The sequence below is a fragment of the Oncorhynchus mykiss genome, chromosome 7 (assembly GCF_013265735.2).
Source record: "Oncorhynchus mykiss isolate Arlee chromosome 7, USDA_OmykA_1.1, whole genome shotgun sequence".
NCBI lineage: Eukaryota > Metazoa > Chordata > Actinopteri > Salmoniformes > Salmonidae > Oncorhynchus > Oncorhynchus mykiss.
The window spans coordinates 25,153,998-25,168,122 of NC_048571.1; the positions used below are offsets into that span (position 1 = coordinate 25,153,998).

The following is a 14,125-nucleotide window of genomic DNA, read 5'->3' on the forward strand; positions in this document are numbered from 1 at the left end:
CACTGAGCGCTTGTTAATTGTATCCTGAGGAAGATGTGAAGTATCTGGGACATTTTTGTCCCTAGTTCCTACATCACAGCCAGGCTGGTGCACGTTTTCACATGTGCACGTCTTCCTCCCTTCCCCTTTCCCCCTAAAAACCTGTCAGAGATGACAAACAGCTTAGAAAATGCAATTTCCGTGGTGTGATTTAATTGTGGTCGAGTATCTTTGAAATCACATAAAGACTCAGCAAGCAGGGGACAATTAAATAACACACACAAGTAAGCTAGCTGTGCTTCCCACGTTGATCACCTTGTACAACAAACACACAAGCACACATGCACACGCCTATTTGCCTATTGATCTGGGCAGCAAGGAATCTATATGACCCAAGTCAAATGTACTTGTGCAACTGCACGCATCACTGAGAATTCGCACCAAAACCAGAGCTGGTTGCGACAGTTTCCCTAATGTGAATGTTTTCCTGTTTGCATACCCCAGTAGCCATCATTCTGGTAGACATCTACCGTATAGAGAAAGACCCCAGGTCCCAGATACCCGTAATAGCCAATCAGTCACTTTTCTTACGCAGAACATACACACTGAAGAAGATGATATGGTACACACCAAAACGTCTGTGTTTTGGATTACACAGAACATTCCATAAAGGGTAGCAGAGCCATTTAATCCCATTTAGGCTCGATGTCAAAGAACGTTAATTGCTTAACCTACACCACTGGTGCGATAACGCAATATCGTCAATCAATATTTGTTTTCATTGAATTCAGAACTGCGAAGGGGTGTGTACTGTGTATATGTGGTTAATGTACAGTACCAGTCAAAAGTTTGGAGAGAATGCCAAGAATGTGCAAAGCTCTCATCAAGGCAAAGGGTGGCTCCTTTGAAGAATCTCAAATATTAAATATATTTTGATTTGTTTAACACTTTTTTGGTTAATACATGATTCCATACAATATGTGTTAATTCAAAGTTTTGGAGTCTTCACTATTATTCTACAATATAGAAAATAGTCAAAATAATGAAAACCCTTGTCACGACTTCCGCCGAAGTTGGCTCCTCTGCCTGTTCGGGCAGTGCTCGGCGGTCGTCGTCACCGTCCTACTAGCCGCCACCGATCCCTTTTCCTTTTTCTGTTTGTTTTGTCTTATTAGTTGCACCTATGTCTAATTGTGTTTTCCTGATGTGCTTCCTTATTTAAGACTAGTAAACCCGCCCTTGTTTTGTGCGGGATTGATTTTGTATTACGTGTTGTTGTCGTTGGGTGTGTTCGTGCTCCGGACCGTGTACCCTGTGTTTTGGGTTGGTCAGTATTTTTCGCGCCCTGTGTTTTGGGCATTGTATTTTGGTGCCATATCCTCGTCTCCTGTCTGACGGGATGAGCCCTGGAGTGGGCTAACGCAGTGTGGAATGGCCCAGACTCGGCAAGGGACCACTACCCCGAGTTCACCTGCCCGATTCCGAGCTGTGTTCGATCACCCACCAGAGGGTCGGGCGGTGGGTGAACGGCTGTTCCACCTGCGACAGGAGACGAGGAGCGTGCAGGACTTTGCCCTGGAGGTCCGGACCTTGGCCGCAGGAGCGGGGTGGAACGACAGGGCTTTGATCGACCAATACCGATGTAGCCTCAGGGAGGACATCCGCAGGGAGCTAGCGTGTCGGGACACCACCCTCACCTTGGATGAACTCATAGACATGTCCATTCGTCTGGACAACCTGCTGGCTGCCCGCGGGCATCCGGAACAGGCTCTGTTGTTTCCACCCCCAGGCCCTCCTGCTCCCATCCCCATGGAATTAGGGGTTGCTGCATCGAGGGGGACCGGAGGAGGAGATTTGGCTATCGCCTTCAGTAAGAGGAAGGCGACCCAATTACCACCCCATCGTCGAGGGGACTGAGCGATAGACCTCCTGGAGAACGCTGCACTTCCTAGGAGTCACATGTACCCATTGTCCCAGGAGACAGTGGCTATGGAGATATATGTCGCTGAATCGCTGGGACAGGGGTACATTTGGCCTTTCGCATCACCCGTCTCCTCAAGCTTCTTTTTTTGTGAAGAAGAAGGAGGGAGGTCTGCGTCCGTGCATTAATTATCGAGGTCTAAATTCTATCACAGTGGGGTTTAGTTATCCACTACCTCTCATCGCTACAGGGGTGGAATCATTTCACGGGGTGCGCTTCTTCACAAACCGGACCTGAGGAGTGCGTATAATCTGGTGCGTATCCGGGGAGGAGATGAGTGGAAAACCGCATTTAGTACTACATCTGGCCATTATGAGTACCTTCCTGGGTTATCGTATTTCCACCTCCGGGGGTGGTGATGGAGTGTGACCGCGTTACAGCCGTGCATAATTGGCCGACTCCGACCACGGTGAAAGAGGTGTAGCGGTTTTTAGGGTTTGCCAATTACTACCAATTACTATCCGGGGGTTTGGTCAGGTGGCTGCTTCCATTACCTCACTGCTGAAGGGAGGACTGGTGCGCTTGCGCTGGTCAGCAGAGGCGGGCAGAGCTTTCAGTCGTCTGAAGGAGCTGTTCACCAATGCGCCCGCGTTGGTGCATCCGGACCCCTCTTTAGCGTTCATAGTGGAGGTGGATGCGTCCGAGGCTGGGTTAGGGGCCGTGGTGTCCCAGCGCACGGGCGCGCCACCAAAGCTCCGCCCTTGTGCTTTTTTTAGAGGAAGCTCGGTCCGGCGGAGCGAAACTATGACGTGGGGGACCGGGAGATATTAGCTGTAGTCAAGGCTCTGAAGGTGTGGAGACATTGGCTTGAGGGGGCTAAGCACCCTTTTCTCATCTGGACTGACCATCATAATCTCGAGTATATCCGGGCAGTGAGGAGACTGAATCCGCGTCAGGCTAGATTGGCCATGTTCTTTATCCGGTTTCGCTTCACCATCTCGTACCGGCCAGGCTCCCAAAACACTAAAGCAGACACGCTGTCCCGCCTCTATGATACAGAGGAGCGAGCCGACCCCCATCCTTCCACCTTCATGTCTCGTGGCACCGGTAGTATGGGAGGTGGACGCGGAGATAGAGAGGGCATCACGGTTAGAGCCGGCCCGTGATAAATTAGTACGTTGGGCTCATACTCTACCCTCCTCGGGTCATCCTGGAGTCTTAGGGGGAGATACTGGTGGCCCACGTTGGCTAAGGACGTGAGATGTTATGTCTCCTCCTGCTCGGTGTGCGCTCAGAGCAAGGCTCCTCGAGACTTGCCTCGAGGGAAGTTACAGCCCCTCCCCGTTCCACAACGGCCGTGGTAACACTTGTCGGTAGACTTCCTCACCGACCTTAACACCCATCCCAGATTTTGGATGGCGTTTATGGAGAGACTGGGGGTCTCGGTCAGCTTGACCTCGTGTTTCCACCCCGAGAGTAATGGGCAGGTGGAGCGAGTAAACCAGGATGTGGGCAGGTTTCTGCGTTCATATTGCCTGGACCGGCCAGGTGAGTGGGCGAGGTATGTTCCTTGGGCTGAGCTCACTCAGAACTCCCTCTGCCACACCTCAACGAATATGTCTCCCTTTCAGTGTGTGTTGGGCTACCAGCCGGTCCTGGCCCCATGGCATCAGAGCCAGACCGAGGCTCCTGCTGTAGAGGAATGAGTACAGCTCTCAAAGGACACCTGGAAAGCCGTCCAGGAATCGCTGAGACTGGCGGGGGAACTGCAGAAGAAGAGCGCTGACCAGCACCGCAGTGAGGCCCCCGTGTTCGCACCGGGGGACCGGGTCTGGCTCTCGACCCGAAACCTGCCCCTCCGCCTGCCCTGCCGGAAGCTGGGGCCGCAGTGTGTGGGGCCATTTAAAGTCCTGAGGAGGATAAACGAGGTGTGTTACAGGTTACAACTTCCTACTTATTATCGTATTAACCCCTCGTTTCATGTGTCTATCCTCAGGCTGGTGGTGGCTGGTCCCTTTCAAGAAGGTGAGGTGCCTGAGGTCCCTCCGCCCCCTGTGGACATTGAGGGGTCCCCGGCGTACACAGTACGTGGCATTCTGGACTCGAGACGCCGGGTGGGGGGCCTACAGTACCTCGTGGACTGGGAGGAGTACGGTCCGGAGGAGAGGTGCTGGGTACCGGTGGGGGACATTTTGGACCCTTCACTCCTGAGAGACTTCCACCGCCTCCAGCTGAATCGCCCGGCGCCTCGCCCTCCGGGTCGCCCTCCGGGTCGCCCTCGAGGCCGGTGGCGGCGCGCTGCGGGAGCCGCGCGTACGGTCGTGACTTCCGCCGAAGTTGGCTCCCCTGCCTGTTCGGGCAGTACTCGGCGGTTGTCGTCACCGTCCTACTAGCCGCCACCGATCCCTTTTCCTTTTTCTGTTTGTTTTGTCTTATTAGTTGCACCTGTGACTAATTGTGTTTCCTGATGTGCTTCCTTATTTAAGGCTAGTAAACCCGCCCTTGTATTGTGCGGGATTGATTTTGTGTTACGTGTTGTTGTCATTGGGTGTGTTAGTGCTCCGGACCATCTACCATGTGTTTTGGGTTGGTCAGTATTTCTCGCGCCCTGTTTTGGGCATTGTATTTTGGTGCCATATTAAAGTGCACTTTTCCCTTTGGAACTCTCTGCCCTCTGTGCCCGATTCTTACCTCACACACCCAGTCCCGCGTGACAACCCTTGAATGAGTAGGTGTATCCAAATGTTTGACAAATACTGTATGACTGCATCCCAAATGTCACCCTGTTCCGTATATGGGCTCTGGTCAAAGGTAATGCACTACATAGGGAATAGGGGGCCATTTGGGATTCAACCTATGTACAGTATATTTACAATGCTGGATTGTAAAGCCCCAAAATGTATTGAAGTCATTTATTGCAGGTTCTTGGTTCTTGCTATGAACTGAACATAATGTACTAATAAGCATTGTTTATTAAGCAGGGAGAAAGAGAGTGAGAGAGAGAGAGAGAGAGAGAGAGAGAGAGAGAGAGAGAGAGAGAGAGAGAGAGAGAGAGGGTTTTTTAACCTGCCGAGAGACAGAGAGAGAGAGAGAGAGAGAGAGAGAGAGAGAGAGAGAGAGAGAGAGAAAAATAGCGAGAGGGTTTTTTAACCTCCCGAGCGAGAGAGAGAGAGAGAGAGAGAGAGAGAGAGAAAAAGAGAACGAGAGAGAGAGAGGTGTTAAAAGTAAAGTAACTTCCACCACACACAAACTGGCAGAGAAAAAGGAGGAAGGACTGCTGCCCTCATCAGAACAGGAAATGTGCTGCTCATTTAGAAACAGGAAACTCTGCAGTGGAAAACACAATTACAGACCAGATTAATCCAATACTATAACAACAATTGTGTGTCCCCATAATCCCATACCACTGTGGCTAAACCAAGAGCTTGTAGAACTATTATAAATTGAATTGAATTCCTATTTCTCATTCCACACTGACACTGCATGGAGGAGGTGATTGAACACGGGCTTGTTGCCTTCTCTGTTTCTCTCTTGAGGGGCAGGTTGATTTCAGGGTAATGAGATATCAGTGTGCAAGCAGATCACTTTTTACAATGGCTGTATCTTTCTCCAACTCAGTGGACTTGTGGTTAGATGATCCACCTGAGATTGGAAGGTTGGAGGATTGATACCCGGACGAGCCATTCCAAAGAATAAAAATGGGACTTGATGACTCTCTGCTTGGCACAAATATGTCAGTATTATAATGTACTGTTAGCTGTAGATAACAAGCATAGCTCTAGGCAAGACAGGCACACATCCTTTGATCAAGGCTTCAGTCTTCGCTATTTATATTCTTCACAGCCTTGGCTAAGTATCAAACCTTATCTGTGTCCTGAAAGGCACCTTATTCCCTCTTCCCTATATAGTGCACTATCTTTGACCAGAGCCCTATATGGGCCCTGGTCAAAAGTAGTGCACTATATAGGGAAGAGGGGGCATTTGGGACATGGCCCTTGCAACCTTGAGTTTGAAACTCCCCTGAATATTGCTGCTGAATATGGCTCCACTTTGATCTGTTCCCAGATCTGTTTCCAGTCAGCAGAAAAGCAGCAACTTCTTCTCGACTGCTGAATCTTCACATTACTCATACAGAGATGACTGGAGCCGCTTGGCCAATAGAAAGTTAGTGTTTTGTATTCACTTTTCACTGTTGACTATTCACTATTCACTGCTGCGTTTTCATGTATCACTGAAACCATATATCACAAATTAAAAGACAAAATAATTTAAAGACATGGAATAAGGTAAAATCATGTTACCAACCTTATGCGGTAAACCTGAACACCTACAGTGAACCTAGTACCTAGTACCTACTGCATCTGGGAAATCCAACTGCAACTAAAACCTAGGGTGACAATATAGCATGACTCTAAAATCAGCCATGGCGGATTGTCGACCCCCAAAAAAGTGCAAATGACAAAAAAAAACTCAAATTTGAAAAGTCATGACTTGACCGACTTATAAGAGGGGTTGAGGTTCATACACTGGCCGAAATGAAATCTAATTCCATACTGATTCCACCCTGCAACCCCAAAAGCACAACATGAGTCATCTTATCCACATGGGTCCCATCCTGAAGAAGTCTTGTGGAGCTATTTCACACAAAAAAGAGCTCGTGAAAACTATAGAAGTTACTGTATTCTAATACAATACAGAGAAATCTGAGCTTTTCAATAACTATTCCAACATGCTTTGTTTGTTTGCTTTATTGTCAATATGTCCACCTCACAGATGATGTGCAGTTGAAGTCGGAGGTTTACATACACCTTAGCCAAATACATTTAAACTCAGTTTTTCACAATTCCTGACATTTAATCCTACTAAAAAATCCCTGTTTTAGGTCAGTTAGGATCACCACTTTATTTTAAGAAGATGAAATGTCAGAATAATAGTAGAGAGTGATTTATTTCAGCTTTTAATTCTTTCATCACATTCCCAGTGGGTCAGAAGTTTGCATACACTCAAATAGTATTTGGTAGTTTTTCCTTTAAATTGTTTAACTTGGGTCACACATTTCAGGTAGCCTTCCACAAGCTTCCCACAATACGTTGGGGGAATTTTGGTCCATTCCTCCTGACAGAGCTGGTGTAACTGAGTCAGGTTTTGTAGGTCTCCTTGCTCGCATATGCTTTTTCAGTTCTGCCCACAGATTTTCTATGTGATTGAGGTCAGGGCTTTGTGATGGCCACTCCAATACCTTGACTTTGTTGTCCTTAAGCCATTTTGCCACAACTTTGGAAGTATGCTTGGGGTCATTGTCCATTTGGAAGAACCATTTGCGACCAAGCTTTAACTTCCTGACTGATGTCTTGAGATGTTGCTTCAATATATCCGCATAATTTCCTCCTCATGATGCCATCTTTTTTTGTGAAGTGCACCAGTCCCTCCTGCAGAAAAGCACCCCTACAACATGATGCTGCTACCCCGCGCTACACGGTTGGGATTGTGTTCTTCGGCTTGCAAGCCTCCCCCCTTTTTCCTCCAAACATAACGATGGTCATTATGGCCAAACAGTTCTATTTTTGTTTCATCAGACCAGAGGATATTTCTTCAAAAACTACGATCTTTGTCCCAAATGGGCAGTTGCAAACCGTAGTCTGGCTTTTTTATGGCAGTTTTGGAGCAGTGGCTTCTTGTTTGCTGAGCAGCCTTTCAGGTTATGTTGATATAGGACTTGTTTTACTGTGGATATAGATATTTTTGTACCTGTTTAATCCAGCATCTTCACAAGGTTCTTTGCTGTTGTTCTGTGATTGATTTGCACTTTTCGGACCAAGTACGTTCAGCTCTAAAAGACAGAACGTATCTCCTTCCTGAGCGTGGGCTGCGTGGGTCCATGGTGTTTATACTTGCGTACTTTTGTTTGTACAAATGAACGTGGTACCTTCAGGCGTTTGGAAATTGCTCCAAAGGATAAACCAGACTTCCACTTCACAATAACAGCACTTACAGTTGACCGGGGCAGATCTAGCAGGGCACAAATTTGACCAACTGACTTGTTGGAAAGGTGGCATCCTATGATGGTGTCATGTTGAAAGTCACTGAGCTCTTCATAAGCCCCATTCTACTGCCAATGTTTGTCTATGGAGATTTAATGGCTGTGTGCTCGATTTTATACACCTGTCAGCAACTAGTGTGGCTGAAATAGTCAAATACACTCATTTGAAGGGGTGCCCACATACTTTTGGCCATGTAGTGTATGTTTAGTAAACATGAGCAGTATGGATTGTGTACTGTATGTTATGTGTTAGAGTAGATGCACCCATGTGGCATGCTATCTATAGTCATATGATCTATTGAGTCTATTGGGAACTGTCGCATATAAAATCATCCCCAGGAAGACATTGCCTCAAAGTCTGGTCACAGATCTGTTTGTGCTGTCTTATCAACTCACCAGAGTTGGCAAGGCAGCAGAAACAGATCTGGGACCAGGCATATTCCCTCATCCCTCAGAGAGAACAAGAGAACGAAGAAATGTATACTCACTGAAAGCTGCTACTGCCAGGATCAGCGTCACAACGATGGAAACCCAGGAGACCCACAATGCTTTCTTGCGGTAGCTTTGAGCTTCGTGGGGCTTCAGCCTCATGCTGCTCTCCAGTAAGCCTGTCAAAAGCAACACGGTATTAAGCAAGGGTGAGATTCCAGAACACTTTTAGCACTCACATCATAATCGTTTGTCCATTGCCTACAATAGATGTAAGATTATCTACATGCTATGAAGCTTCCTGGTTTCTGTAACAAAGAAAAATGAAGCAATACACGCATTTGAAGGATCCTTGTAATTGTAGACTACTGAAAACCCAGAGGTGTGAGGACTGGCACAGGTGTGATAATAGTGTAGGGTTACACAGTAAACTACTGTCTCACAATAGTGATAATGATGAGGCACTGTGGGCCATCAAGAAATGAAATGTTCGAGACATGAAATCAAGTTGGTCACGAGCTGAGTCCTACCGACTGCAACCTCAAGAGCCTGGGATGTATTCACTACATCTAGCAACAAGAAACCATTTTACAGTTTAAGAACCAATTGGAAGCAAACAGAAAAAAAACGGAATAAACGGGGAGGGACCTACCTGAATTTGTCCAATAGAAACCCTCTTTTTCGTTACAAAACTTTTTCAGTTTGGAGTAAACGGTTTCTGTTGCGAATTTTTTTTAGACAGACTAAACATTTTGCAACAGAATCAGCATAATAAATACATACATAGTCCTCTAAAATGTGTTTTGAATAAGGTGAATTGCATATAAGAGCTAGAGGGCGTGGACATTATTTTTATTTTAGAGTCGGCTGAACAGAGTACCAGCATGTAGGTTATACCATAATGGTCATTGATACAATTATCTCAGAGATGTATTCCTTAGATGTGTAGGATCGGTGATGGAGATAGTGCCCTGATATTATCAAGCAGTTTGTCTGTCAGTGTAAAACTTAATAAATGTGTTATGGCTGCCTTACTATACCCCCTTCAAGTGAAGTCTAAATATTTCAGGTCTCCAGTCTGCTTAAAGAGACTACTTATAACGTATAATCAAAATTCTGGAAACGTGCTGGGAGTAGCCCATAAGCGTTCAGAGGTACGTTCAGAGTAACTGACAGTTTAGTTTGTTGAGATATTTCTGCTAAAAGAAAAAATACGAAACGTACATAGAATGTTGGCTTACTTTGTACTATCGACAGACTATTATATTGTGTTAGTGGACTGCAATAATTTCTAGTGCACAAAACATAAAAAAACCTTCCTTGAAAATTATTAATACTATTGCGATATTATCCAATGAAGGCGCACATATGTCAACATTCAGACGCACTCTAGGCTAAAGTAGCCTAGTCTACGTTTAAATAGCAGGCTTATTCTATTTTTGTTTGATTTCTCATAGTAATCGGCCTACCTTGCCCCTCCACGCTATCGCTAATCTTCATCTCCTGGTCCATCTTGAATTTAGGTTCCCCCTGACTTGCTCTTTTGGGTGGCTGTTGATCTGTCGGGTCGAACTGGCCGTTCACAGTCGACGGATCAACAATAGTTGGATCCGGGATGGTGCTCACCGGGTCTGAGGCTGTAGAGTCCGTCATTGCTCTAAATTGCGGTTCCAATTAGGCAACTCCAAAAGTCTCACACCAACGCGCGAAGTTCCGTCCTCAAGCGTTGAGTTGCGGCCGGCGGAGTGGGCTTCTGTAGATCAATACCGTGCCCCCATGCCAGTCATGAATTCGAAGTCGAGTGCGAAGACAGCAGCAAGAGGACTCTAATTACGAATCTAGTTTATTTAACGAGGCCTCTGGGTTGTGTGGAATCCGTACCCATGTCCATGTCAAGTCTGCTTATCAGTGAACACTGGAGACTGTAGACATGTTTGCCACGCTACAACAGTTCCCGGTTCGACTCCGCTGCGCGTAATGAACAACATCTGTCCCAGGTCGTTCTCGAGACAGCATCGATTTTTACTGGCGCACAGTAGGCGATTCCAAATAGTCTCAGAAGAATATTAAAGGAAAACAAACACATTCAATGAGAAATATATGTGCTTTGTGGCTCGTAACTATTTTATCAATGCCATGAACAAACATATTTTTCTATTTCTAAATATTGATTTAGTCTATGGAGTGTTCCTACACATGAAGTAATGTAGATGTAGACAAACATAGTATGCATATTATTATGCCTGGACAGTATGGGGCATTGGACTGTAAATCACTCTCAGGTAAACAGCTTCTTGCTAACATAAATATACTATTTGTTTGAATGCCATTCAATAATAGTGCACTAAAGTGGCAATGGAGGAAGTAGCCCATAGAATAGCTCAGACCACTGTCCTTAAACTATTGGCCTATATCTAGCTATCTACTTTTCCCACTATAATAGACTATAACGCTATGGCTTGAATGCTGGAATGTTATGTCGTTTTGCTCAAAGATCAAGACTAAAAACTGCACGCTTGAATCTCTTTGATTGCCGACCTATATACGGTGCATTCGGAAAGTATTCAGACCCCTTCACATTTTCTGTATTTTGTTACATTACAGCCTTATTCTAAAATTGATTAAATTGGTTTTTTTTCCCGCCTCATCAATCTACACACAATACCCCATAACGATAAAGCAAAAACGGAAATATCACATTTACATAAGTATTCAGACCCTTTACTCAGTACTTTGTTGAGTAAACTTAGGCAGCGATTACAGCCTCGTGTCTTCTTGGGTATGATGCTACAAGTTTGGCACACTTGTATTTGGGGAGTTTCTCCCATTCTTCTCTGCAGATCCTCTCAAGCTCTGTTAGGTTGGATGGGGAGCATCACTGCACAGCTATTTTCAGGTCTCTCCAGAGATGTTTGATCAGGTTTAAGTCCAGGATCTGGCTGGGCCACTCAAGGACATTCAGAGACTTGTCCCGAAGCCACTCCTGTGTTGTCTTGACTGTGTGCTTAGGGTCGTTATCCTGTTGGAAGGTGAACCTTCACCCTAGTCTGAGGTCTTGAGTGCTCTGGAGTAGGTTTTCATCAAGGATCTCTCTGTACTTTGCTCTGTTCATCTTTCCCTCGATCTTGACCAGGTTCCCAGTCCCTGCTGCTGAAAAACATCCCCACAATAGGATGCTGATAACACCATCCTTCACCGTAGGGATGGTGCCAGGTTTCCTCCAGACGTGACGCTTGGCATTCAGGCCAAGCAGGTGGACTACAGATGGACTCCAATCAAGTTGTAGAAACATCTCAAGGATGATAAATGGAAACAGCATGCACCTGAGCTCAATTTCAAGTTTCATAGCAAATAGTCTGAATACTTATGTAAATAAGGTATTTCTGTTTTTTATTTGTAATAAATGTGCAAAAATGTCTAAAAACCTGTTTTTGCTTCGTCATTATGGGGTATTGATGAGGAATTTATTTGATTTTATCCATTTTAGAATAAGGCTGTAACGTAACAAAATGTGGAAAAAGCCAAGGGGCCTGAAAACTTTCCCGAATGCCAGTGGCACAGACCATGCAGACGGAAAGGTTACTTACTGTAAGGTACAGCCTGCCCCTATGTGGAATATTGCAACTATTACAGCACAAGGTGAATTTTTTTTTTTTTGCTTTAATTTGTACTGTATTATTATCCATATACTGCCCTATTCTTTCAATTTTGCCACGATTATAAACATACCGTAGACAATATAACTGAGAGAAAATAATTTTCCCTCTAGTGTTCAAGCACTAGCCCGATAGCATTGAAGCGACACAGTTTCTCAACACGACCTATGACCCTGCATCATCATTCCCCGTGCTCTGTGGATATGCTGTCTCACCCCTTAACAGGAAGTGTAAAAGCGTCCTTATTGAACATAGTTTTTTTCAAAGCAAATTGATGTTGTGATCATGTTCATAGCACAGTGTTCTATACTGAAAGGTTTTACTATATGTGGGTATATGTATTGTCAGTGTCTAGGAACTGACAATTATAACACTGTAACACTGTTATAACTTGCCTGAAAAAAGGGCTTGATTGCCAAAATATTGCACTATCCCTTTAATGTGAGATTGTTAGGCCTACTGTATGCTGCTAGGCTAGACTTGGCAGTCACACTTTATTTGCATAGATTGAAAATCATTTTAAATGTTTGAAAAGCTTACAGCAAGCAATACCATTCACCTGAATCACACTTTGTTATTATACATATGAAAAATACTGCATAGGTCCAAGATAAAACATACAGTACACTCATTCCCACAGACATGATTTTTTACCCCGCACTAACCTCTGGAAGAGGAATGCTTCTTTGTTGGTTGTCAGATCTTTCTTGTAGCCTGCCCTGAAGTGGTTGATCCGCGTGTCACAGTTCAGCAGCTGCTTGGGCTTCTAGCCAGGGCTGGGCGGTATACCATATTTTATGATATACCGGTATTTATGCAGGGACTGGTTTGGGTTTTTACTTGACCTTCTATACCGGTATTTGAATGTTTTGGTTTGTTAAATGTGATACGCCATGTGTAATGTACATTTTTATAGTTTACTTTGCTACTTGAGTCATCTCTCTCCGTGCCACTCTGTGCAAAAGAGCAAGAGGGTAAGTAATAAAATGGGGATGAGGTAGTTGGGTGTGCTATTTACAGATTGGCTATGTACAGGTACAGTGATCGGTAGGCTGCTTTGACAGCTGATGCTTAAAGTTTTAGGGAGATATACGTCTCCAGCTTCAGAGATTTTTGCAATTCGCTCCAGTCATTGGCAGCAGAGAACTGGAAGGAAAGGCAGCCAAAGGATGTGTTGGCTTTGGGGATGACCAGTGCAATATACCTGCTGGAGCGCGTGCTATGGTTGGGTGTTGCTATGGTGATCAGTGAGCTAAGATAAGATGGGGCTTTTCATAGCAAAGACGTATAGATGACCCTGAGCCAGTGGGTTTTGCGATGGATATGTAGTGAGGGCCAGCCAACGAGAGCATACAGGTCGCAGTGGTGGGTAGTATATGGGGCTTTGGTGATAAAACGGATGGAACTGTGATAGACTACTTCCAGTTTGCTGAGTAGAGTGTTGGGGGCTATTTTGTAAATTACATTGCCGAAGACAAGGATCGGTAAGATGGTCAGTTTTACGAGGATATGTTTGGCAGCATGAGTGAAGGAGGCTTTGTTCAGAAATAGGAAGCTGAATCCAGATTCAATTTTGGATTGGAGATGCTTAATGTGAGTCTGGAAGGAGAGTTTACAGTCTAACCAGACACCTAGGTATTTGTAGTTGTCCACATATTCTAGGTCAGAACCGTCCAGAGTAGTGATGCTAGTCGGGCGGGAGAGTGTGGGCAGCAATCAGTTGAAGAGTATGCACTTAGTTTTACTAGCATTTAAAAGCAGTTGGAGGCCACGAAAGGAGTGTTGTATGGCATTGAAGCTCGTTTGGAGGTTTGTTAGCACAGTGTCCAAAGAAGGGCCAGATGTAAACAGAATTGTGTCGTCTGCTTAGAGGTGGATCAGAGAATCACCAGCAGCAAGAGCGACATCATTGATATATACAGAGAAAAGAGTCGGCCCGAGAATTGAACCCTGTGGCACCCCATAGAGATTGCCAGAAATCCGGACAATAGGCCCTCCGATTTAACACACTGAACTCTATCTGAGAAGTAGTTGGTGAACCAGGCGAAGCAGTCATTTGAGAAGCCAAGGCTATTGAGTCTGCTGATAAGAATACGGTGA

The 14,125-nt window shown here is 45.3% G+C and overlaps 1 protein-coding gene across 1 annotated transcript in view; it reads right to left on the reverse strand.

Moving 5' to 3' along the window:
• The window catches only part of LOC110527562 (transmembrane protein 163), a 43,090-nt gene extending 32,730 nt beyond the window's left edge, over window positions 1–10,360 (reverse strand). Inside the window, exons 1-2 of the mRNA XM_021608930.2 lie at window positions 9,839–10,360; window positions 8,429–8,548 (exon numbers count right to left, since the gene is read on the reverse strand). Coding sequence (XP_021464605.2) covers window positions 8,429–8,548; window positions 9,839–10,022 — 304 coding nt within the window. The 5' untranslated portion in view covers window positions 10,023–10,360. The remainder of the gene's footprint in view (window positions 1–8,428; window positions 8,549–9,838) is intronic.
• Between the last annotated feature and the right edge of the window lie 3,765 nt (window positions 10,361–14,125).